Raw genomic sequence first — 26,316 nt, forward strand, 5'->3', positions numbered from 1 at the left:
AACATTTTCCCGCCCATTCCAGGCATCCAAGTGCACCAGTAAACATGACACCTCTTCCCTCTTTTCCTTGATAAAATGAAAGCGTGCAACAAATAAACCCATGTGACCTGTCGTGCCTCCATTTCCTACTACAAAATAGCTTTCCTCAGTTTAACTTTGCCTAAGGCCAATTAATTTTTTACCGCCAAATCTAATGTAGCCCAGTAGCAGTGTAAACCGAAACACACTAATCTTTCAAGACTTCCTTGGAGCACCACAACCTAGTTAGATTTGGTCTATTAATACAGCGTTTCATTGCAGGGGTGTGGAATACCTAATTCCCTACACCCAGAACATATTACTTGGTGTTAGCGACATCAAGTTTTCATGTTTATTTTGTTGTATTTTGGAATACTTTTTGTAAGAGATTACTATGTGAGTTGCTGTGACAAAAACCTCAGTTTGAGCAAAAATGTTTTTTTGGTTAAAAAAAAAAAAAAAAGCATGCGTTACCATAGTAGTCTATGAAGCTGAAGGAAATTACTTTGTGTGCTGTTGTGCTCCTTGTCAAAGAGTAGAATGAAGTCACTCACAGATAAGGTGTGTGTGTGTATATATATATATATGTATATAATAATTACACGATGGCGATGTAGTTATAGTTATGACCTAGTTACCGTATGAAGTGCATTTTTTTGGTTTGCTAGTAAGTTTAGTGCTGTTTGATGAATCTCTACAAAACTTTCCAAAGAAAACTTTTATCCACCTCAGCTCCTTGTTGAAAGGTTCAGGATGATCCGTCCAGCGGGAGCCAAGGAAAGAGGGTCCGAAAATGCAGTTTCCCTATGCAGTTCCCAGTGAGATTTTTAAACAGCCCTACAGTCCAAACATCCGGACAGACTTGCACCCATTTTGGCACAAAGCTAGATATTTACCCAGAAAGCGTGCTTTTTGTGATCTGGTGTAAATAATTTCAGTAGTTTTTGGGAAGTTCAGGGTTTATGTATAGCTTGATGGTTGGGTTTGCAGGACTCTCGCTGGAACCCTGTTCTCAATACCCAAGATGTTCTCTTTTGCTTATGCTTTGATTGGCCACAACCTGAGGAGAAATGTTGCAGCCACCATTTTATGACATACGCTATAAGAGGGGCACATTTAAAACAAAACAAAAAATTGGGTTGCTGTGATCTCACGGGAGCCAATGGGATCTCTTCTCTCACAGGAGAATTTCACCAGTAATAGTTATTTTAAGTTACTTGTGCCCTATAACTTGTGCCCTCACCATGGACTGCGTATGACCTCACATATTTTATCATTGATAACATTACTGATGACACCTGAAATGACATAATTGATGACAACATAACTGACAGTGAAATAACTATAACTGATGAATTTCAATATTTGTTTGGTTTAAAATATTACATTTAAACTGACATTCTCACCTGACTATAAAGTCAATTTAACCTTTGTTTTCTTTAGTGAAAAATAATATAATTCTTTAATAAAATCAAAATACCTTGGCTACTGCCAATGTAATTAGGGCCCTAATTAATAAGGAAAGTGTGGTATCTAGAATGTGGGAGTAGTGATGTAAGCCACAATGTTGCTCATGCGATCACTCAACTTATTGCTATGTTGTGGGGGATTTTAAGAATGTGGGGGTTTGAGAGAAAAGACAGTTGAAGAACTGACACTGTGAAGAGAAGTTGATCTTGGCTGGCTGAGATATTTAGATTCAACTTAGGATAAAATTGCATAAATGAACAACTTCGAGCTTGTGAAGACGTCCATTTCATAGGAAGTCACAAAAGTTATATGTTGTCGCATTAGTGCAGGTTCACAACTTTCATGAATTCACAGGTTGTTAAAAAAGTAAGCCTAGAAATGGTAGTCCTTTGTGAACTGCATTTTTACATGAGCAAATATGTATGTGTATGTGTGCTCATGCGAGAATCTACTGGGCATTTGCAAGTTCACTTTCCTTATAGCCCTTTTTTCCCCACCCTGGAAAAAGTTTTACTCCTGCCCTTGTAAGAGTAAATTACCACCATGTGTCACTGAGGTAAGAGATTAGAGAAGAGTGCTGAAAACCATTAACTATGCAAATTTGAAAGTGTGCATAGACTCACCTTTCCACTTCTCTATACTTCCAACTCCACTATGCAGATTTGCATAAAGATGGAGAAATCAGTGCATTGCTAGAATACAACCCTGCTATAATTGGAAAATATGCAAAATCAGAGAGTTTATTTTCACTCAGATTCAGTGAGACAGCTTCCATAGTTTGCCAGCTCACTACATGGACCCAAAGGACAAGTGTATTTTTTTTTATTTTTTTTTTACAGGTCACGTAGATTTATGAAGTATCCTATCCCATGGGCAAACAGATCTTTTATAATATTTCACAGCCTTGCATTGATTGCATTTCTTGTGTCACTTCCGGTTCGACCTTCTTGATTGTAGGTTTTATAGTGTGTTAAACTGCTGTGAATAATCAATGGTAAGAAAAGAGACTGCATAATATGAGCTTCTGATCTTGTAATATAATTCATTTACTGATTGTACACCTCCACCTCCACTAAGACCTACCACTTCTATCTCTAACTGGCCTACAGACTCCCTGGCCCTTAGTCCAGCCACTCTTACCAGTCCATGTTGTCTACCTCCCTCACTCATTGGTCTTCAGAGTCCAGTCACCCCTTACCAACCCGCCGCACAAGATCCGATCACATCTGTTGTAGAAATGCCTGCCTTCTGCTTTCACTTCTCTTCCAGCGCTACACACTCTTGTTTTATTCCACTTCTATCTAGCACTGATCCTTCCAAAATGCTGAACACTCCAGAGATACCTTCCCACGCGCTTGCATAACCCCCACCCACTTGTTACTCCTCCTTCATTGTTGTACAGTCATTCATTATAATTCTCTGTTTGCGTTGCTCTGTATGCACAGTCCAGGCTCTACCACCCCCTCCTTAGTATGTCTACGTCTTAGCTTGCTGGTGCTGCCCTTCCTACGCTTCACTGACCCTAACTTTCTAGTGCATGTTCAACCTCTTTTTAGCCCAGCCTATAACCTATTTGCAACACTGCACCAGTGAAACCTTTGAACAGTGAGTCAGCATAGAGGCGTATCGAAACTGTCACGCATTACATTTTATTGCGCAGATGCCGAATGTCAACGTTGATCCTAAAGTGCATTTGCAGTGATGTATGGTCCCTCACGCCAGAATAAGACTTTGAATGCCCAAGCTGTAAACACCAACTACCATATTAGTGACATTTAAAGAAACTTCAGATACTTCATACATATTTAATGCCTGTTCTTGCATTAGAAAACATGAGCAGATTGAGTGCTATATGGTAATAACTTGTAAATGTCGCCTTTTCTCTGAAGATGCAGTGAGTAGTGGTATGTTATTTTTTTATTATTCTTGACAAAGCCAGAATTTTCTGCTACAATTCAAGGAGTAAGGAATTTTGAACTGCACCTTAACCTATCGCCCCAGTTCTCTCCTTAATGCACCCTTTGGGAGTTGACTTCTACTCTGAGAGTAAGAGCCGATTATCCTCATGTTCTAAAGTCCTTTGGACCACCTTGAGTCCTTAACCTGCATTCCAAAAATAATATTACCTACTAAAGCTATATAGAAGGCACCGACCTCTAGCATGTTTGAGTTGTTACATTTCAAAGGCTTCTACATGCAGATAGGGTTCAAAGCCTTTAACTGCTATATGTAACTTTTCCAGTTAAGAGAGTAATCCAATACCACACCCAAGCAGGAATAAGTATTTACTTATGTTAATTTTACTTCTTCATTGTGCCATTGTTGCACTATCCTCCTTCTGCTACAAATGGCATTACTTTTATTGTAACACAATTTATTGCTAATTCATTCTACACATCATTTTCAGCCAGACCATATTAAGCTTGTCCACTTCCACCAATATTTCTACCAAAATCACTGTCCTCCCCACGTGCTAGAAGGGAGACACGCCTCAACCTATTTTCAGAGGGCACTGTCTTTTTTGCACATTCATAAGAGAAGTCTAGGAAGTGCAGTTAAGATGTTTTGAACTGGGCTGTCATAAGCAAATTATGTAGCACTATGAGGCTCACTGTATCTTCACTGACAGGACTTCCAGTTGGCACTGTGAGACTGTCTGAAGAACATATCAGGTGCCTTAGCCTACCATTTGCAAATGGTTAGGTTTAACAGTGAATGGCATCCTGGCACTTGAAACGTCTATCAAAGTCATCAATCATGTGCCTGCACAAAAGAGTAGCTGTATTTTCCACTAGTGGGCATGCATTGTGCTAGACCACAACACCTTTTCCAGGTATAGTGTCTGACCCCACCACTCTTCTCATTTGAAACATCATGTGATCAGAGAGTCGCCATATTAGATACATTAATTCCATTGTTAGTTCAGATGACAGCACTTTATGGAATCGCCTTCCTGGACTCCTATGGTCTTTCTTGCATTCATTGAGGATTTGCTGTCTTGCATTCACTGAGTTTTTGACAATAACTTTCATGTTATATGCAGCATGCTGTACTGATCACTTTTTCCCTAACACGTTAAACTGCTGGGCTGTTTTATTTTATATGTACCCTCACTACTCAGATACACAAACATGTTGCACTGGTTATTAATCTTGTTCCCATAGTTTAATGCACATAGTGTAGTGTATATATATGTATATTTAGTTAATATTCTTTTAGCTCATTGTATAAATCCCAATGGTGTGAGGTTTCTAGGTGGAGCGCGCAAGTGCTCTGACTTGTTGTAATATACCTGTGGAATATTAACCACGTCCACCGAACGCCCATCACTATCACTTGTTCGTGGGCTTGTCTTTCAAAAATCCTTTATCATTGGTAAATGCCTTACGTTTGTCCCTCTTTGGGGTGGTTTGGCTACCGCTTTTGACTTCGACCGTATTACATGGAAAATTACACGATTGCTGATATGTTTGCGAGTGAGCTTCTTTTTCCTTTTATGTCTCTCCTTCACGCTCATGCTTAAGGTGGCTATGGCTCTTTAAATTGGCTCACTTATGTCAACTGTTTTTCATTTTATTTTCAATTTAAGTGGCAAGAAATGTCCAGTTAGGAAGGTACAACATTAACAGCTCTAACTCGAGCAAACTTGAGAAACATTGTATTGCAAATGCTTGTTATTTTTGCTGCTGATCCCAAGCTGGACTGTAACATCACTGGGCTGCTACCTGGATAACTTATTTTTCCCAGCAGCAGGCCAATTACTCTGGCTGAGACTCGTCATGGCTCCTGGTTTACGGATTGGCAAAGGATATCTTGTAGCATGGAACGAGTAGTGACAACCATAAAAATATTGAACTAACTACAAGGTGTTTTAACAACCAGCGATAGCCCTCAACATAGCAATGGCGTTGCTGGGCCACTGGATCCCTTAATTTTGCTATGCTATGATCCTTGGTTTCTGCTAGCCAAATGTCGATTGTATATCTAGACACCATCGGCCCCTGCTGTCATTTTAATTAAACAAAGCTGTTGTGTGACAGTAATGAAACTGCTCAAATGCTTGCAACTGTCCCTACATGAAGGCATCAATAGAGTTTTGATCACCATATATGAAACCTCTAAAGCAGGGAATGGTTCTTTACTTTCAGAATACTGGATAACAAGAAATAGTAATGACTTTATGTGTAAATAACTGTGCCTTTGAGCGACCCTTGACCCTGATTTCAGGCAGGTCGCTCCCCTGCACCTTGTGCCGGTTGCCGCTGCTCCAGGCTTCCTCCTTTCATTTTCCATCCCTGCGGCCCCACGCCTGCCCCCCTCCCTCTTCCTCGATTTCCTTTCCCTCCGCTGCGCCCCTGCAGCCCCAGCTCCCACTTGCTGACCCGACCTATCTCCCAGCTGCCCCTCCCTCCCGTCTCCCCTTATATGGCAGCTGCTGCGTGGTGAAGGGAGAGACCCATGACCCTGCTTTCAGGCAGGTCGCTCCCCTGCACCTTTAGCCCTTTGCCCCTGCCCCAGGCTTCCTCCTTTCATTTTCCAGGCTTCCTCTCTTTAAATTTTTTTCTCATTATCCCCGTCCCTGCAGCCCGCCCCCTCCCTCCTCCTCGTTTTCCTTTCTTGCCGCTGCGTCCTGCGACCCCACCACCCACTCGCCCAATCGCTGACCCACTCCCAGCTACCCCTTCCTCCCATCATCTGGCAGCCGCTGCGTGGTGAAGGGAGAGACCCTTGACCCTGCTTTTAGGCAGGTCACTTCCCTGCACCTTGTGCCGGTTGCCGCTGCTCCAGGCTTCCTCCTTTCATTTTCCAGGCTTCCTCTCTTTTATTTTTTTCTCATTATCCCCGCCACTGCGTCCCCACCCCCCTCCCTCTTCCTCAATTTCCTTTCCTGCCGCTGCGTCCCTCGGCCCGCCCCCACTCGCCCATTCGCTGACCCACTCCCACCTCCCAGCTGCCCCTCCCACCTCCCCTTATAGGGCAGCCGCTGCACGGCCGTGCACCGGATGCGCGCAGCGGTGTGCCACTGGTGCGCCTAAGGCAAGCCCGTCCGCGTCCAGCGCCAGGACCCCTGTTCCCCAAAACCGCCATGGCAACCAACGCCACTACACCGCCAGCACCCTCCTCGCACTCAACACCGGACGACCAAACCCAGGGACCATTCACCTGCCGGAACTGAAGCTTCACCAGCCTCCAAATCGCCAAACCACCAGCCGAGACAGACCGCAACTACCTCCGATGCATCCTACTAAACGCCCGTTCCGCACGCAAACACGCCGTCGAACTCTGGGACCTGCTCGACACCTCCACCCCGGACGTCGCCTTCCTGACTGAGAACTGGATGAACGCCTCCTCGGCCCCAGACATCGCCAAAGCCATTCCGGATGGCTACAAGATCACCTGCAGGGATCGCGCCAATGGAGGCGGGATCGCCATTGTCTACAAGAACACCATCAGGGTCACGACCTGCACGGACGACACCCTCAGCACCACCGAACACCTGCACTTCCACATCCGCACCAACCCCAACACCACCCTCAGAGGAACTCTCATCTACAGACCCCCCCCGGACCACAGCCTCAGTTCTGCGACTCCATCGCCGAGCTCGTCAGCAGGCACGCCCTAGCCTCTGCCGCCTACATCCTCCTCGGTGACCTGAACTTTCACCTGGAGAATAACAACGATCCCAACTCTACCACCCTAATCGACAACCTCACCACCCTTGGACTCAGACAGCTTGGCACTACTCCAACACACTCCGTCGGCCACACACTGGACCCAGTCTTATCCACTAGCCCCCACGTCACCTTCAGCCGCGCCACCGAACTCCCATGGACTGACCACCGCTGCATCTACTTCACCTTCCGGAAACCCACCATGCACCACTGCACCCAACAGATCCCCTGCCGCAACTGGAGCAAAGTCAGCCAAGACCAGCTGAACACCAGCCTCGCCCGAAAACCACCCACAGAACCCACAAACCCACCAATCCCGACCTCGCTGCCTGCAACCTCTGGTGCTGGATCGACGACTGCACCAACACTCTCGCCCCACTCAATAAACCTTCCAACAGAGGCACCAACAAGATAGCCAGCTGGTTCACCTTGGACCTCCGAGCCTCCAAACAAACCTGCCAGAAACTGGAGAGAAAGTGGCTCCTTGAACAGACACCGGACAACCATGCTGCCTTCAAGAGCGCCATCCGCAAACACCATCACCTCAGCAGATCTGCCAAGAAAACCCCCTTCAAAGACCGCCTTGACAACAACGCACACAACATCGTGAAGGAACTGTCCAACCCCAGCTCCAGCACAAACGACATCCCACCATCACAAGACCTGTGGAACTCCCTCGCCACCTTCTTCCACCACAAGATCACAGACATCCATGACAGCTTCAACAGCCAGACTGCCCCTCTGACTCCTCAGACTCTCCACCCACCATCAACTACAACCCCCTGCTCATCTGGGCCAACGTGAACAAAGACGACACAATCAAAACCATAAGCACTGTCCACTCTGGATCTCCGTCAGACCCATGTCCGCACCACATCTTTAACAAAGCAAGCGCCACCATCGTACCCCACCTCTGCAAAGTCATCAACATCTCCTTCAAGACTGCGAACTGCCCAGAGAGCTGGAAGCATGTGGATATCAATCCCCTACTCAAGAAATACATGGCGGACCCGAGAGACCTCAAGAATTTCCGTCCCATCACCCTGCTCCCATTCCCAGCCACGGTCCGCGAGAAGAACGTCAACAGACCACTGACCCACTACCTCGAAGAAAACAACATCCTGGACCCATCCCAGTCAGGGTTCCACAGCAATCACAGTACCGAAACTGCCCTCATCGCCGCTACCTACGACATCAGGGCCATGCTTGACCACGGCGAAACTGCGGCCCTCATCCTCCCGGACCTCTCTGCCCCCTTCAACACCGTCTGCCAGCACACCCTACGCACACTCCTGCACAATGCAGGGATCCAGGACAAAGCTCTGGAGTGGACCACCTCCTTCCTCTCCGGCAGAACCCAGAGTGTCTGCCTCCCCCTTTCTGATCCAAAGCCTCCAAGATCATCTGCGGTGTCCCCCAAGGATCATCACTCAGCCCTACATTATTCAATGTCTACATGGGCCGCTCGCCCACGTCTCCCGGCTACACCACCTCAACATCATCTCCTACGCCGACGACACCCAACTGATCCTCTCCCTCACCAAGGTCCCCCTCACCGCCAAATCCAACCTCCAAGAAGGAATGAAGGACGTCGCCGAATGGATGAGGAACAGCAAACTGAAGTTAAACTCAGATAAGACGGAGGTCCTCATCCTCGGCGCCAACCCCTCAGCCTGGGACGACTCCTGGTGGCCGACCGCTCTAGGAGCAGCCCGACACCCACCGACCATGCACGCAACCTGGGTGTCATCCTCGACTCAACACTCGCCATGACCAAGCAAGTCAGCGCCGTCTCCTCATCCTGCTTCAACACCCTCTGCATGCTCCGCAAGATCTACAGATGGATCCCCACAGATACAAGAAGAACAGTCACCCAGGCCCTCTCCAGCAGCAAACTTGACTACAGAAACGCCCTCTACGCATGAACCCCGGCCAACCCCCTCAAATGACTGCAACGCATACAAAACGCCTCCGCGCGCCTGATTCTCGATGCCCCCCGCCACAGCCATATCACTCCCCATCTGAGAGACCTACACTGGCTCCCCGTCAACAAAAAGATAACCTTCAAGCTCCTCACCCACACAGACAAGGTGCTCCACAACACCGCTCCAGCCTACCCCAACAGACGACTCACCTTCTACGCCCCGTCCCGCCAACTCCGCTCAGCCAACCTCGCTCTCGCCACCGTCCCCCACATCCAAAGAACGACCACCGGAGGCAGATCCTTCTCCCACCTCGCTGCCAAGACCTGGAACACCCTTCCTTTGCCCCTACTACAGACCGAAGACCTGCTGACCTTCAGGAAGCGCCTCAAAACCTGGCTATTCGAGCAGTAGCAGAAACCTCCCTCCCCTCAGCGCCTTGAGACCCTTATGGGGTGGGTAGTGCGCTCTACAAATACATTGATTGATTGATTGATTGATTGATTGATTGCCGGTTTTGGATAATGGTACCATTTCAGACTTTACAATGTCACATGTTCTTTAAATCTCACACAGATAACAAGTGCTACCGGAGTTTATACGCAACCACCTGCTTCTCTCCAAATGGTGGAGATCCTTGCAGCAGCACGTCTGCCGATGACCTAGACAATATATATCCTCACATTGTTTGCTGAACATTGGTTAAATAATCTAAACATGCTCAGTGTTACATGTCAAGACTCACTGTCATCTGTGGGATGCACAACTTGGAAAAAGGCCTTGGGAATGCGCCTCTATTACCTGCAGCAAACAAGGAAAGCAATCAAGAATCTGTTTGAAGTATGGAATGTGGAGTGTGTAATGTAAAATGAGCAATGTCTGTTTTGTTTCTGTGTAAGCCTTTTTGTACTTTCGTGATCCTAGTAAATGTATGATAATACTACTCCTCTTACCTCTGGTCATAAATTAAGTTACCCCAACCCATTTCTGTTTGACAGTTCAAAATAGACTACTTGAATGTTTCTTAAATCCAGATACCACTGAGCAAATTTGACAGTCTAAACCAGAGATAAGCCTTTTGTTCACTATGACGCTTCCTGGCACTTCTGCATCACTTCTAGTGATAGAAGTTGAGGTTAGACTATGATGTGACATAGCATTTTACGGTATGCTACTATTGATATAAAGCCTTTCAGTCACTGCATACTCCTTGCAAGCATTCCTAATGAAGTTACAAATTCACCAAGGGACTACTTGATAACATTAGGTGATCCTTCACCCAATTCCTTACTACAGTTACATTTACAATTATCAGTACTGGGGAAGGTTTGATGCTAGCTCTACCAGGTCTTGGTCCTGCTTGCATTGAGACACGGAGATCCTTACATTTGGAACCGAATTTCTCTCTCCTAGTTGATTAAACTATGGTAATCTTTTTTAGGAAAATTCCACTGCCAGCATACATTTCTCTGCTGTTTTAAAACGCATGACTAAAATTAGAATCAAAACCAGACCATTACATACAACTAAACTGATTGCAAGTGTAATTGGCATTGTATTGCTTGCCCTTGAAGCAGAGTTTAGTTACAACTGCCTCTCTTAAACTGAACTTTTATACAAATCAGCATATTGAAATATCAAATTGAATGTATAGAAATATGATACTATCCTGCATCATTGTCAAACGCCGTACACTACACACAATAAACCCCAGGTTCCAGACCCCCTTCACTGCCTCCTAAAAAGGACATGTGATGCACCAAAATGATTTCCTTAACAAAGATGGGATGGGATGGCAGCTTCATGCTATACTTCTCTTGTTTAGGCAACTGGACTCGGAGGTACACCTGTATCTGGTCACAGTTCTGACCAAATTGAAGCAATGGAACCTGTCAAAGACCGGATAATTAAAGTCACTTTTAACGCAGATGTTCACGCAAGCCTGCAGTGGAATTTTAGGCCTCAGCAAGGTGAAATATATGTAAGTTACAGAATGATTTACTGTTTCATTTAATGCAAATACATGTAAAATCTTTTCTGTGAGTGGTTCTTCTTTTTCTTTTGCTGAAGGTCTGCTTCCAATGAAATTGACAAACCAAATAATAATTGCTTTGTTACTTCTGACTGTTTTCCCAAAATTGAAAACAAATGCAACATTTAAGTGCACCATATTTCTTTAAAAGAGCGAGGTTATTGTTTGACATGAAGGGATATGGGCACAGTGGTCTACTGGAGACCAAGTTCGTCTGCTATCTGCAGCTCTGCCATGTGCTGGTGCTCTACCTTGAACAACTTGAATGTATCCCTGAACTTCGTCCGTTTGTTACACAAATTGAATATCACCACACTGTAAAAGAAGGTTTCACAAACCTGTCGAACTAACTGTGGTCATACGCAAATCAAATACATTACTAACACTTGGAAAAAATGTGAGTCAGCTCTAGGAATGCTCGATGTTGAAGATTGGCAGATTACTTTAAATGCCTCCAGGGAAATAGCAATATCATCACAATATAGACTGATACAATTAAGATATTTGCATTTCCTATATTATATGAGAGAAAGCCATGGCTTGTGGTTAGGGCGTCACCCCTTTATTTGTCAGAGGTGTCAAGAAGAGAAAGAAAACATATTACGTTTGGTAGGGATTGCTCACTGGTTCAGAGATACTGGGACTCGGTGGCCAGGGCTACATCTGCAGTCACAAGACGTGCCATTAGCCTGAAAACATGCATCACATTACTAAATTTACTAGGTGAGCAGGATATAATAAGTATTTTATTGACCTGGGGCTTCTGATACCTTACAGAGGTATCACACAAAACAGGAGAGCATTCGAGGCCTGATGTATGCCTACATTCAGAGCGGGCTTGACCATTATAGAATATTGGAGAAGCAAATATATAATCTGCAAGGTTGTCTACGAAAACATGAATATATTTGGGATATGTGGATGGAATTAAATTAATTTTTAATTGTGAGTCCTTTTTCCAGTTGTAATGTTTTGCTTCTTGTGAAACAATAGAGGTGGGCTTCTAACGAAAACATTTGATAAAAACCTATTGTGCAATGTTGCTCTGTCCTTCCATGGTTGTTATAATATAAAATACTAATAATAAAAATGTTTATGAAAACAATCATATAATATGGGACTCGGTTACCTCCTGTAACCAAAAATGCTCAGCAGACACAGCTACTGATCATCAGGGCCTGGGCAGTTGACTGAGAAGGCATGATCACTGCAGTCTTGCATCTTCTTTTCTACATAATTCGAAAACAGAATAGAGAATTAATGAGTTTGATGTGTAACTTTAAGCAAATTTAAGACAAGCCAAGAATGCAAGGCTTTGAGATCAAATGTGAGGTTAGTTCTCTTTTGTACCTTAGGTTTCAGATTTCCATGTTTAAGTTACTGATATTAAAGAAATAGTCTGGGAATTAAGCCATCAAATTCTCTTCCTGAAAACATCTTATACATTTCTGTCAGTATGGTCGATTCCACACTGTAGAGTCTGCACTGACACTTAAGCTTAAAAGATAATCTGGGTGATTTTTCATTCTTTCTCGCTCAGTAGACCCAGAACCACAAGAACATCCAAACTAGTCATTTGCTATGACATAGAGGGGCCTCATTAACGTGGGCCTCTTTTATTGAAGACAAAACCATTTTCATAGTCTTATTATTTCATCACCCTTCTCAGACCACAGTATTTTATCAAAATGAAAACGGATGCAACGTAGAGAACCTGAAATATCTCATTCCTGGCTGCAGATTTGACTGCTGTCATCTAGAATCAGCTTTACACCTTTTATGCACATGCCCTGAATTCTAAGAGGATATAATTTGCTGTCTTAAACTTCATTTTATTTTGATGAACATTAGAACTTGCTATCAAGCCATGATTGTATGTTTAGATGGTTACAACATCCAGTTGAACTACAGGATCATTAAATTGCCCATATTACATTCGCTTCTTTTACACTGCAGAAGCAATTTACTCCAAGGAGATCGCCACATGAGAATAAAGAAGGGTACTCTGAATACTTTTTCCCTGTGTTTGATTACAGATACGAAAGGAAAGAAAAAAACAGAGCTGTGATAAAGCCAGTACTGGCCGTCTCATACCACTGTTATTTTCTTTACTTTCAGTCATGTTGCATAGCATCCCACAGTGTTGTGCAACATGTCTAAAAAACATTGTCAGAGGCAGTAGATCTTGCAGATGCGAAACCTATTGGCTTTGCCAATGATTATCATTTTGTGGCACTTGCTTGCAACAAAAAAATTAACAAAAACACAAACCTTCACACCAACTTGCCAAGACCAGACAATTTGTTTTGCAAGAGATTGTTGCATGTTCTTTCATAAAAGGGAAGTTTTTAGCTACATACTTGCTCAAACCACCCATTTAGCTGAGCAAGACTGCAGTGTTTACCTGAGCAGTTGTTACATATAAATAGTGCATGTTCTCAGTTTACTTCAGTGGTACACATTCGAATCTAGAGGGGCAAGTTATATTCTTTCAAATCAAAATACATTGTATTTAATTAAAAGCAATGTTGTGTTCGTCCCCCAATTTCAGTCTGTGCCGTAAAACAAGCAACGTTACTTACTTACATAATGCACCTTTCGGTGTCTAAGAAAAAGAAAGGTGAGGATTCATATTTTCCCTTCCCTTCTTGTAAAGTATAATGGTCAACATTGTAATGTCAGCAGGAAAAGTTGGTGGTTAAATAATTCTCTTCCACTTTTCTGGTGGCAAAATGATGTTACAGATAGACACATTGCTGTATTTGCAGCAAAATAAGTGATCCAAATTATGTATTTCGCTTTTATTGTGCAAATACTATTATTGTAGATAGTGTGTCCTGCTGTTAAAAATAATTAGCATTTTCACAATAATTCATGAGGTGTCTAGGAGTTTTAAACTCTAGTCATTCCCATTCATTGCAGTAAAATATGTTCTGGGTACAAGTACATGGCTCATAGAAGGCAGGACATACAAGATTCTGATTTCTTTCTTCATTAAACCTTTAATCGATGTCTGACCTTTATGGCATCATTGATAGCATCACTAGCTGATGCATTACACATAAGAATGACTTTTGAGCTAGACTAGTCATGTTTGGTGATAGAACACCTAAACCGGAGACCCCCCTTGTTGATAGTCAAAGCAAATCCTGAATCTGTGTGTGTCAAAGTCATCCTTTGGGCCCTGATCACCCTAATGTTATGGCTGATACTGCTGGTTACTGATTCAGGCTGTCCCTGGGCTCTGCTAACCAACCCCAGGGCTCTGTCTAAAAGTATATGGTAGTTAGGCATAATTATAATTGTCTCTTACATCCTACTTGCAAGTCCGTAGTATTTGGTAGGGCATGCAAGTTTAAGGACCCCAGTGGAGTTAAGGCACTTGTGGGTGCACTGCTGTGATGTCTGATGCCATTTTAAAGGCAGCCAGGGGCTTGCTAGCTGCTTTTAAAATAAAATTATGCCCAAATTCAGCTTTGGAATTAAAAGTACTTCCGAAGTCTTAAACTACCTTATTGTTGCATATAAGTGACATATAAGGTCTACCCTAGGTGCCCCAAAGGTAGGGTGCAATGTAAGCATAAGCAGGGACATTATAAACATTGTTTTATAAGCCCTGATGAGGGACAAACTGCCAATTTCATGTTCCCGATTGTAGTGCATTAGCTTCATAAGCTAACAGGGTAGGTTTTATATAAAATTAATAAAGTCTTTTTGATAGAAGTAAGCTAAAAATATTATTCAAGGTTTCAAATTAATAGAGTAAATCCAACAACTTGCCAGTGTTGGATTTATTATAACTGTGACGGGGAAAGCGTTTTAGCACTCTTTCCTAAAGTTACCTAAAATAAAGCCGGCAGTAGCCTTTCCTGATTGGTCATCCTTTGAGAGGCTGAGCCAAGCTACCGTAATGAGGTATGAAGTGGCCTGGGCTGAGACAAAGGACCTGTCTGCTGGGAGGAGGCCTGCTGCAGCAGATGCCAGAGCAGCAAGGCGGCTGGGTGGCCAAACAGGTCTTTAAATGAGAGAAAGACAGTTGGGATAGAAATCAGGCCTCCCCCATTTTCTTCACACCCAGCCGTATGCCCCTGTAATTAGATTAGGAAAGGGGCCGGAATGGGGTGGGTGGTCTAGGGTAAAGTTAGCCATACCTGTGGGTGAGCTTAGGCAGACCTGAACCTCCAGGATAGATTTCCATCTTAAAGTTTTGAGAAACAGTGCTTTCTGGAACAAAAATGTGCCCCACTTTACAGAAAATGTTCACCACATAGGGTGGTGCCCTGCATTCCATTGGTCAGGGGTGCCCCTTGCTTACCAGTCCAGAAACCTGGATAAATATGGAAGAGCTGCACAACAACTCAGATCCAAGTTGGAAGAAATCAAAATAAGAAGTACTTCCCTGCTGTACACTCTGGACTTCACACAAAAGGGCCTTTTCTTAATTCTAAAGACTCAGGAGTGGACTTCCTGTGAGCACCAGGTAAATTGGAGCTACCAAGAGCCCCCTGCATCAAGTCTTGCAAGAGGAGGCCAGCTGACCAGCGTCTAGTGGACTTTTAAGAATTTGAAAAGGAGCCTGGTGGGAATTGTAGCCCCAACTCTCACTGAGCAACTCAGTGCTTCTGTAAGTGTGGATTGTGGTTGTGGACACTTCAAGACCCCAAAAGGATCTTCTGGAAGATGATCTAGAAGTTTGGAATGATTTAAATTATTTTAAAAAAATGTTGTCAAAAAGCTTTATAAGTGGACGGATCTGTCATCAAGAGTCAAGCCTGCAACGTCAAACTGCGACCTAGCCTGAATTTCAGGTTTGCACAGCTGAAGCTATGGAGCTTTTTGTCATTGACGCGACTTCCAGGAGTTGACCAAGGCATCGTGCTGAGCCAAGATGCCATCGTCAAACAGGAAACCTGCTCGACGCCGGGAGAAAAAGATCTGAAAAACAGACTATGTCGGAAGGTAAAATTTTGACCATGGCCTACCGCTTGGTGTATCTGACTTGGGCTACATAGTGGTAGGCCTCAAACATGACTTTGACCCAGTCAGGTGCAACCAGATGGCCCATTTTGCTTATAAGCACTAGAAAGCACTTTAAAAAAAAATTTAATCTTTAAAAAATCATATCTCCAGTTCCCTACATTGCATTTTTGTTGTTTTGGTGCAGTTTTAAAGTTAAAAATCTTTCTTTTATAAATTGGTGTTTGATTTTTATTGTGTTGTGTGTTTCTCATTTACTGTTTTGTTGGTATTAATTGCTTTACACACGTGTCTCCTAAGTTAAGCGCAACTGCTCGTGGGCCCAGCTACCACGGTGTCAGGAAACAGGATCCCTGGATGACCTCATCATGAATAAGGAACCTAATGGATTATCAGAAGGAATAGGGGAAACAGAAAAAAACATATTTTAACACCCTGCCTTGTCCCTTCAGATGGAATACTCACAACAAGTACCGCTCAACGAAAGAGAACACTTCCTCAAGCCTGAGCGTCATGAAGGGTGCAGTGAAAATCCAAATGGATCACATGATCTGACTCAGGAAAGATCAGAAAGAAACCACGGACTCTTTAAATGGGCAATGCACATTCCAATATTCGGTTGGCTGAAAAAAGAAGATGCGGAAGAAAGCAGAAACGGGAGGAGAGGCGCTGGAGACTCCCTGACGGGAAAGAGCACATACAAAGGAAAGAGACCCAAGAGTTATACCTGCCCAGCCAGACAGTAGGGACTGCGGTCTCCTCTCTGGAGCGAAGAGGCAGAAGAGGGAAGACCATGCCAGAGCGACTCCAAGAAGATGCGTATTCCAGTTCTGAAGGACACCATTCAGACCCCGGCCATCACATCCCAGAAGGAATGAGGCTCACCCAGGTGAGTGACCGGCTCTGGGGTTGGAGAGGGAGACGGGGTAGTGAAAGCAAAAGAGGGGAGGGAGTGGGAAGAGGGTGGCAGACCAGTTACTAACCTCTGCTAGGAAAGAAAACCGAGGGGAGACCTCAAAATCATAATTTACCTCCATCTAACTTATCTCTTACTTACTAATATTCCTTCTGCCTCCTCTTTTCAATTGCCTGTTATTCAACTTAATGCATGTTTTTCACTTGAAGTAGAAGCACCAACTCTATTGCAAGGACTTCTTCTCTAGACTCACTTCACCCGACAAATACGCTGGTGGTAGCTCAACAAAAGGAAAAGGCACATATCATGTAGGGTGGAGGACCCTACTGTAAAATAAAGTCAAGGAACCTACCTGACTTCATCCCTTTGTCTCAAGGGGCATGGCCAGGAACGGTGATCCTGAGGAAGCGAGGACCTTTAAAAGAAGCAGAGAATTAATGTATTAGAAAAAGCACAACTTTCAGTAAAAGAGAAAAACAGAATAAACAAAAAGATATATCAAACACCACAACCTAAACGTGTTTTGATTCTGCATTTCAGTCACATGTGGCGGAGAATGCAGGCAACTCTCCATTGAGGACATAATGTATGCTGTGGTGTAACATTTGATACAAGGACAACGAAAGCTGGAATGGGCCGAGAGACAGATGTCTGCCACCAAGGCAGACAGAGACTTGTTTCGGAAGTCAGTGAAAGCACAGGTAGACAGCTTGCATAAAACGGCAGAAGACCAGCTACAATTAACTTCCTGCCTATCAGTAACTTGAGGAACGAGTCCTGGGGTGGCCCTACAGAAATATAATCCAGGAGAGAGAGGACCCCAATGCCTTTTTGTTGAATTTCAAAAGGGCGGCTTAAGCTTTAGGATGGCCCCAGTCCAAACAGCCCTTCTTCCTTGCTCCCCTACTTACAAGAGAGGCCTAAGCTGCATACTAAGTCACCAATACCGATGGCAACACACCTTATGAAGAAATAAAGGATAGTATCCTAGAATATTTGGGAATGGACTCTAAATCATACATAGTTGGGTTCCATAAGAAAAAGGGCGATTACCCCAAAATAATGTTTTTCAAACTGAAAATGGCTGCAGCTAAACGGCTGAAGCCCAGAGAAACCGGTAAAGATGAAATTAAGTAAAAAATATATATTGACCAGTATCTGGAAGCCCTCCCTTTTGCTACGCAGACATGGTTACGTCAACATACCAATCTAACCATTGAGTGGTGGAAATGGCAACCATGTTCACAAGAGCGCAACCCTAGAGCCTCCCAGGTGAAAACGAAAAAGGTCACAAAAGTATTCCTAGTGGAGGGTCCAAACCAGAAAAGAAAATGGAAAGAAGCACACCAGACTGAACAAAGAACATCCCCCTTGTAGCAAATCTACTATATTTAGAGGGCTCCAATGCTTTGAGTGTAGTGAGTGAGGCCACATCGCTAGGTTTTGCCCAATAAAAAAGAATGGAGATGAGCCCATGAAGATCAATTACGTTCCATGTTCGATTCCCTATACCCAGGAGCTCGGCCCCTGTTTTTATGTAAGTCTGTTCATGAATCACCAATCGGTTGTTAAAGAAGACCTGGTCCATCCCTCTCAAGTAATCACAGCCCAGCTTGTGAATGTACGATGTGTATATGGGGATGTAAAGGCATATCCTATGGCACAGCTTACCGTGGCAACTTTCACAGGGAAGAAAAAAACAATTAAAATAGGGGTATTACTGAACCTCCCAGAAAACATCATCCTTGGTACAGACAATCCAGAGTACTTAGATTTATTCAAGGATAGGTTATGACAGATTGATCCCAAAGCTATGAAGACTGTTTTATTCCCCAAGCCTTGAGTAATGGATAGGATCTTCCGGCATGCCCAACTGAATGATGCCACTTTACAGAAAGCCTGGCAGGCGGCCAGATAGGGGGAGGGACACTTCACAGTAAAAGTGTCTGTTGCACCGTGTGTGAGAGGGTGGGAGTGATCCCTAGTTGTTAGTACCCCGAGAATTTAGAAACCAAATTGTTTTTTTCCCATTTGATGGCAGGACATACCGGGAATCTAAAAACCTCCCAAACGGTCCTACAATATTACTACTGGCTAGTGATTCATGCAACCATATCCAACCAAATCCCTCCACAACACCGGCCCGACCTACCTCAACGAAAGAGTGAACTTCCACACTCTCACCCGCAACCTCCGTTCAGCCGACCTCGCACTAGCTACAGTCCCCCACATCCAACGAACCACCACAGGAGGCAGGGTCTTCTCTTACCTCTCCCCGCAACTTGGTACTCCCTCCCCACCAACCTCCGCAAAGCCAAAGACCTCCTACTCTTCAGAAAAAACTTCAAGACATGGTTGTTCGAACAGTAACCCCTCCCTCAGCCCACCCCCCACAAGCGCCTTGAGACCCTCACGGGTGAGTAGCGCACTCTATAAATTTGTTTTGATTGATTGATTGAACCATAAGAAAATATTGCAAGGAATGTGAAATCTGCCAGAAGAAGGATCCCTATAGACAAGCCCAATTTCCCCTCTAACCCCTGCTGATTATAGGGAAACCCTTTGTGCGTGTTGGTATGGATCTAATTGGTCCTCTCCCAAAATCCAAGAAGGGTTATCAGTATTCCCCCTCTATTGATTGAGGCATTTAGCCAAGTAGGATTCCCCAAAGAAATAATAACTGATCAGGGGACCTCCTTTGTGTCTAAACTAAGGCAACATGTATTTAAAACACTTGATCTAGAGCACATTAAACCTCTGTCTACCATCCCAAAACCGATGGTCTAGTAGAAAGGAATAATGGTACTCTGAAACTATCCCTTTAGAAAATGTTGCCTTCCGAAAGGCAGAGTTGGGACCAATTGATGCCACTGGCCCTCTTTGTCAACAGGGGGCTGGTGCAGAGTAGCTTGGGTTATTACTTCTTTGAGCTTCTAAATGGTAGAAGGCCAGGGGTTTACTAGAGATGACCAAAGAAATGTGGGAAGAGGATACTGAGGAGGAAGCCGGATCCCTCCTTGATTACACCAAGCATTTCAAAACCCGACTGGGGAAACATCGAGAACTAGCAGCTAACAAATGGAAGAAAAGTCAGAAAAAGTAAAAGCTATAGTATGATAAGGAGAAAATGTAAGAAATGTAATTGGGTACTCGTATTGCTACCCTCCTCAGCCAAATTCAAAATGGAACGGAAAGGACCATACCAAATACAGGACAAAATAGACACTGTAACCTATTGTATACAGTTAGAACATGGGAAAATCCAGAGTTACCATTTAATTTACCTAAGAAATGGTTGGGGTCTCCACCAAAGGGCACCATCTGATACACCTTCCAACCTCTAGCACAAGTACCATACCTATGTTACCAATTAATGAGGAATTGTCTCAACCCCAAAAGGAAGAGTTCAAATCACTGTTAAAGAACTTCTCTCACTTTTTCTCAGATAACCCAGTAAAGACCGACATGACGGAACATGCAACGCCTACCCCTCTAGGGGTTGTGATAAAACAAAAACTGTGTCAAATACCAGCAGCTCAAAGGGAGGCCATTCAGGAGGAAATATAAAAAATGCTAGACGTGGGAGTCTCCTATCGTCTTAGTGCCCAAACCGGATTGTACGATATGGTTTTGTATCGACTTTCTTGTAGTAAATCAGATATCCAAGTTTGACACATACCCATTGTCTAGAGTGGATAAATTGATAGAGAAATTAGGGGAGGCTTAATATATTGCCACCATTGACCTTACCAAAGGTTATTGGCAAGTACCCCTTAGAAGAGAAAACAAGGAGAAAACTTTTTCTATACCCTCCGGTTTATTTGAAATTACAGTGCTCCCATTTGGATTACACAGAGCCCCCATAATCTTTCAGAGACTTATGAATAAGGTTCTTCAACCTCATCAGGCATATTACTCAGCATATCTGCATGGCATTATTATATGTAGTTCTTCTTAGGAGCAAGATCTGTTACATTTCCAAAAAGTCTTAACAGCTCTCCAAGAGGCCAATCTGCACATCAACACAAAAAAAATCTAAAGCATGGTTTGGTAAAGTGAGGTATCTGCGATATGTCTTAAGGGAAGGACTTATAAAACCCCAAGCAGAAAAATTTAGGACTATCATAGATGCACCCCTTCCCAAGACAAAAAAAGACATTACGGTCTTTTAGGATTTTTAGGATATTATAGGCGGTTCATTTCTCAATATTCAGAGATAGCTAGAAAGGGTACTCCCGTCAGAGAAATCCATCAGCCAGGGTTCAACAAGCATTCTAACAGCTCAAACAGGCCATAACCACTAGTCATGTACTAACCTTCCCTAATTTTGATAAGCCCTTTATACTTCAAATGGATACCTCCGAAGTGGGGTTAGGAGCAGTACTGTCACCAAAGAATAACAAAGGCCAGGAACCCCCTGTCCTTTTAATCAGTTGAAAGTTGTTTCCACAAGAACAAAAGTACTCCATATTGGAAAAGTAGTGCCTAGCCATAAAATGAGCCATAGAGAAACTTGGATATTACTTAGAGGGACGACCCTTTGTTCTATACACTGGCCACACTTCACTCACTTGGATGAGTCAGAACAAAGGTGTAGGAAGTTGGCTCTGTATATACTATTTCAAAGTAAGAAATAGTGTGCACAGAGTCCAAGGTTTCCCCTTAGAGGTAAGATAGTGGCAAAATTAGATAATTCTAATGCTCTATTTTGTGGTAGTGTGGTCGAGCAGTAGGCTTATCAGAGGGTAGTGTTAAGCATTTGTTGTACACACACAGTCAATAAATGAGGAACACACACTCAAAGACTTACTCCAGGCCAATAGGTTTTTATACTGAAAAAGACTCACAGGTTCAAGATTTACAGTAAACACTTTAAATATAATGTACTTCACTTAGATACTTTAGGAACTTTGAATAAAAGCAATATCATATACAGTCTTTGTAAAAATGGCAATAAGCTATTTTCAAAGTGGACACAGTACATAAATCAACAGTTCCTGGTGGAGGTAAGTAGAGGTTAGATTAGGAGGTAAGTAAAACATTTACAAGTCTCAGTTCTGGGGCATAGGCAGCCCACCGTTGGGGGTTCAAGGCAACCCAAAAGTTAGCACACCAGCAGCTTAGGGCCGGTCAGGTGCAGAGGTCAAAGAGGTGCCCAAAACACATAGGCACCTATCGAGAACAGGGGTGCTCCAGTTCAAGTCTGCCAGCAGGTAAGTACCTGCGTCCTCGGGGGGGGGGACAGACCAGGGGGGTTTTGTAGAGCACTGGGGAGACACAAGTAGGCACACAAAACACACCCTTAGCGGCACAGAGGCGGACGGGTGCAGTGTGCAAAGCAGGCATCTGGTTTCAGGTAGGAAACAATGGAGGGGACCCGGGGGTCACTCTAGCGGTGCATGCAGGCAAAGGGGGGGCTTCTCGGGACAGCCACCACCTGGGCTAGGCAGAGGGTTGCCTGGGGGTCACTCCTGCATTGAAGTTTGGTCCGTTCAGGTCCTGGGGGCTGCAGGTGCAGTGTTGGTTCCAGGCGCCTGGTCCCTTGTTACAGGCAGTCGCAGTCAGGGGGAGCCTCTGGATTCTCTCTGCAGGTGTCGCTGTGGGGGCTCAGCGGGGTTGTCTCTGGTTACTCACAGGCTCGCAGTCGCCGGGGAGTCCTCCCTGAGGTGTTGGTTCTCTGAATCTCGAGCCGGGGGCATTGGGTGCAGAGTGAGAAGTCTCACGCTTCCGGCGGGAAATGTGCAGTCTTTGGAAGTTGCTTCTTTTTTTCAGAGAAGTAGCTGGTTTTGAACAGGGCTGCTGTTCACAGGAGTATCTTGGTCCTTCAGTCCAGGGCAGTCCTCTGAGGCTTCAGAGGTCACTGGTCCCTGTCGGATGCGTTGCTGGTTGCAGGTTTCCGAAGTTGGAGACAGGTTGGTAGGGCTGGGGCCAAAGCAGTTGTTGTCTTCCTCCTTCTCTGCAGGCTTGTAGGTCAGCAGTCCTTCTTGTTTCTTCAGGTTGTAGGAATCTAGTTTCCTAGGTTCTGGGGTGCCCCTAAATACTGAATTTAGGGGGGTGTTTAGGTCTAGGAGGGCAGTAGCCAATGGCTACTGTCCTTGAGGGTGGCTATACCCTCTTTGTGCCTCCTCCCTATGGGGAGGGGGCACATCCCTAATCCTATTGGAGGAATCCTCCAAAATCAAGATGGAGGATTTCTAAAGGCAGGGGTCACCTCAGCTCAGGACACCTTAGGGGCTGTCCTGTCTGGTGGGTGACTTCTTCTTGATTTTCTCATTATCTCCTCCAGCCTTGCCCCAAAAGTGGGGGCAGTGGCCGGAGGGGGGGGGGGCATCTCCACTAGCTGGGATTCCCTGGGGCACTGTAACAAAAGAGGTGAGCCTTTGAGTTCCTGCAGGGTGAGGTGTGAAGCACCTCCAACGAGTACTGTCTTTGTTCCTGGTCACAGAGTGACAAAGGCACTCTCCCCATGTGGCCAGCAACATGTCTGGTGTGTGGCAGGCTGGCAGAAACTGGTCAGCCTACACTAGCAGTTGGATTGGTATTTAGGGGCATCTCTAAGATGCCCTCTGGGTGTATGTTACAATAAATTACACACTGGCATCAGTGTGCATTTATTGTGCTGAGAAGTTTGATACCAAACTTCCCAGTTTTCAGTATAGCCATTATGGAACTGTGGAGTCAGTGTTTGACAAACTCCCAGACCATATACTCATATGGCTACCCTGAGCTTACAATGTCTAAGGTTTTGCTTAGACACTGTAGGGGCATAGTGCTCATGCATATATGCCCTCACCTGTGGTATAGTGCACCCTGCCTTAGGGCTGTAAGGCCTGCTAGAGGGGTGACTTGCCTATGCCACAGGCAGTGTGAGGTTGGCATGGCACTCTGAGGGGAATGCCATGTCAACTTAGTCATTTTCTCCCTACCAGCACACACAAGCTGTAAGGCAGTGTGCATGTGCTGAGTGAGGGGTCCCCAGGGTGGCGTTGGGGACCTTCCCTGGCATGAGGGCCCTTGATACCAGGGGTACCAGTTACAAAGGACTTACCTGAATGCTGGGGTTGTGCCATTTGTGGAGACAAAGGTACAGTTTAGGGAAAAAACATTGGTGCTGGGGCCTGATTAGCAGGGTCCCAGCACATTTTCAAATCATAACTTAGCATCAGGAAAGGCAAAAAGTTAGGGAATAACCATGCCAAGGAGGCATTTCCTTACACAATCCCCACCCCCCCAAACGAAATAGGTTGAGATTAACCTTTCCCAAGAGAGTCTTCATTTTCTAAGTGGAAGAACCTGGAAAGGTCATCAGCATTGCATGTGCAGTCCCAGGTCTGTGTTCCACTATACAGTCCATTCCCTGTAGGGATATGGACCACCTCAACAGTTTAGGGTTTTCTCCTTTCATTTGCATTAGCCATCTGAGAGTTCTGTGGTCAGTTTGAACTATGAAGTGAGTACCAAAAAGATATGGTCTCAACTTCTTCAGGGACCAAACCACAGCAAAGGCCTCCCTCTCAATGGCACTCCAACGATGCTCCCTGGGCAGTAACCTCCTGCTAATAAAAGCAACAGGCTGGTCAAGGCCATCATCATTTGTCTGGGACAGGACTGGTCCTATCCCATGCTCAGAGTAATCTGTCTGCACAATGAACTGCTTAGAGTAATCTGGAGCTTTCAAAACTGGTGCTGTGCACATTGCTTGTTTCAGGGTGTCAAAGGACTTTTGACAGTCCATGGTCCAGTTCACTTTCTTAAGCATTTTCTTGGAGGTACCTTCCGTGAGGGGTGTCACTATTGATCCATATCCCTTCACAAACCTCCTATAGTACCCAGTCAAGCCAAGGAATGCCCTGACTTGAGTCTGGGTTTTTGGAGCTACCCTGTCCAGAATAGTCTGGATCTCGGGTTGAAGTTGGTGAACTTGGCCTCTACCTACAAGGTGTCCCAAGAAAACCACAGTACCCTGCCCTATCTGACATTTAGATGCCTTGATAGAGAGGCCTGCTGCTTGCAGGGCCTGCAAAACCTTCTTCAGGTGGACCAGGTGATCCTTCCAGTTGGAGCTAAAGACAGCAATATCATCAAGATAAGCTGCGCTAAAGGACTCCAAGCCAGCAAGGACTTGATTTGCCAACCTTTGGAAGGTGGCGGGGGCATTCTTTAAGCCAAAGGGCATCGCAGTAAACTGGTAATGCCCATCAGGTGTAGAGAATGCTGTTTTCTCTTTTGTTCCTGGTGCCATTCTTATTTGCCAGTACCCTGCTGTCAAGTATTTGGCAGCACCCAATTTATCAATCAGCTCATCTGCCCTTGGAATGGGGTGAGCATCTGTCTTGGTGACAGAATTAAGCCCTCTGTAGTCCACACAGAACCTAATCTCTCTTGTGCAATCTTTTGTGTGAGGTTTGGGGACCAAGACCATTGGGCTAGCCCAGGGACTGTCAGTGTTCAATCACTCCCAACTCCAGCATCTTGTGGACTTCCACTTTTATGCTTTCCTTAACTTGGTCAGACTGTCTGAATATTTTGTTTTTGACAGGCATGCTGTCTCGTGTGTCCACATCATGGGTACACAGGTGTGTCCGACCAGGGGTTAGGGAAAAGAGCTCAGCAAACTGCTGGAGGACCTGCCTGCAGTCAGCTTGCTGTTGGCCAGAGAGGGTGTCTGAATAGATCACTCCATCTACTATGCCATCTTTAGGGTTAGTGGAGAGGAGATCAGGGAGAGGTTCACTGTCTGCTTCCTGGTTCTCATCTGTAACCATTAACATGTTTACATCTGCCCTGTCATGGAAGAGTTTTAGGCGGTTAACATGGATCACCCTCTTGGGGGTCCTGCTAGTACCTAGGTCCACCAGGTCAGTGACCTGACTCTTTTTCTCTAGAACTGGGTAAGGGCCACTCCACTTGTCCTGAAGTGCCCTGGAAGCCACAGGCTCCAGAACTTCTGCCCTGGCTGAAATTCAACCTTAGCAGCCTTTTGGTCATACCACATCTTCTGGAGTTGTTGGCTGGCCTCAAGGTTTTTACTTGCCTTTTCCATGGACACTGCCATCCTTGAACGTAGGCCTAGTACATAGTCCACTATATCTGGCTTAGGCTCATGGAGAGGTCTCTCCCAGCCTTTCTTCACAAGAGCTAGTGGTCTCCTAACAGGATGGCCAAACAGAAGTTCAAAGGGGGAAAACCCTACTCCCTTCTGAGGCACCTCTCTGTAGGCATAAAGCAGGCATGGCAAGAGGACATCCCATCTCCTTTTGAGTTTTTCAGGGAGCCCCATGATCATGCCATTCAATGTCTTGTTAAATC

At 44.9% G+C, this 26,316-nt stretch overlaps 1 protein-coding gene across 1 annotated transcript in view; it reads left to right on the top strand.

Annotated features, from left to right (window-relative positions):
* Positions 1 to 26,316, top strand: part of COX11 (cytochrome c oxidase copper chaperone COX11) — a 52,258-nt gene that overhangs the window by 3,831 nt on the left and 22,111 nt on the right. The window contains exon 2 of the mRNA XM_069200028.1: positions 10,908 to 11,063. Within this exon, the coding sequence (XP_069056129.1) occupies positions 10,908 to 11,063 (156 nt within the window). The remainder of the gene's footprint in view (positions 1 to 10,907; positions 11,064 to 26,316) is intronic.

Source organism: Pleurodeles waltl, chromosome 7 (genome assembly GCF_031143425.1).
Source record: "Pleurodeles waltl isolate 20211129_DDA chromosome 7, aPleWal1.hap1.20221129, whole genome shotgun sequence".
NCBI classification, from domain to species: domain Eukaryota; kingdom Metazoa; phylum Chordata; class Amphibia; order Caudata; family Salamandridae; genus Pleurodeles; species Pleurodeles waltl.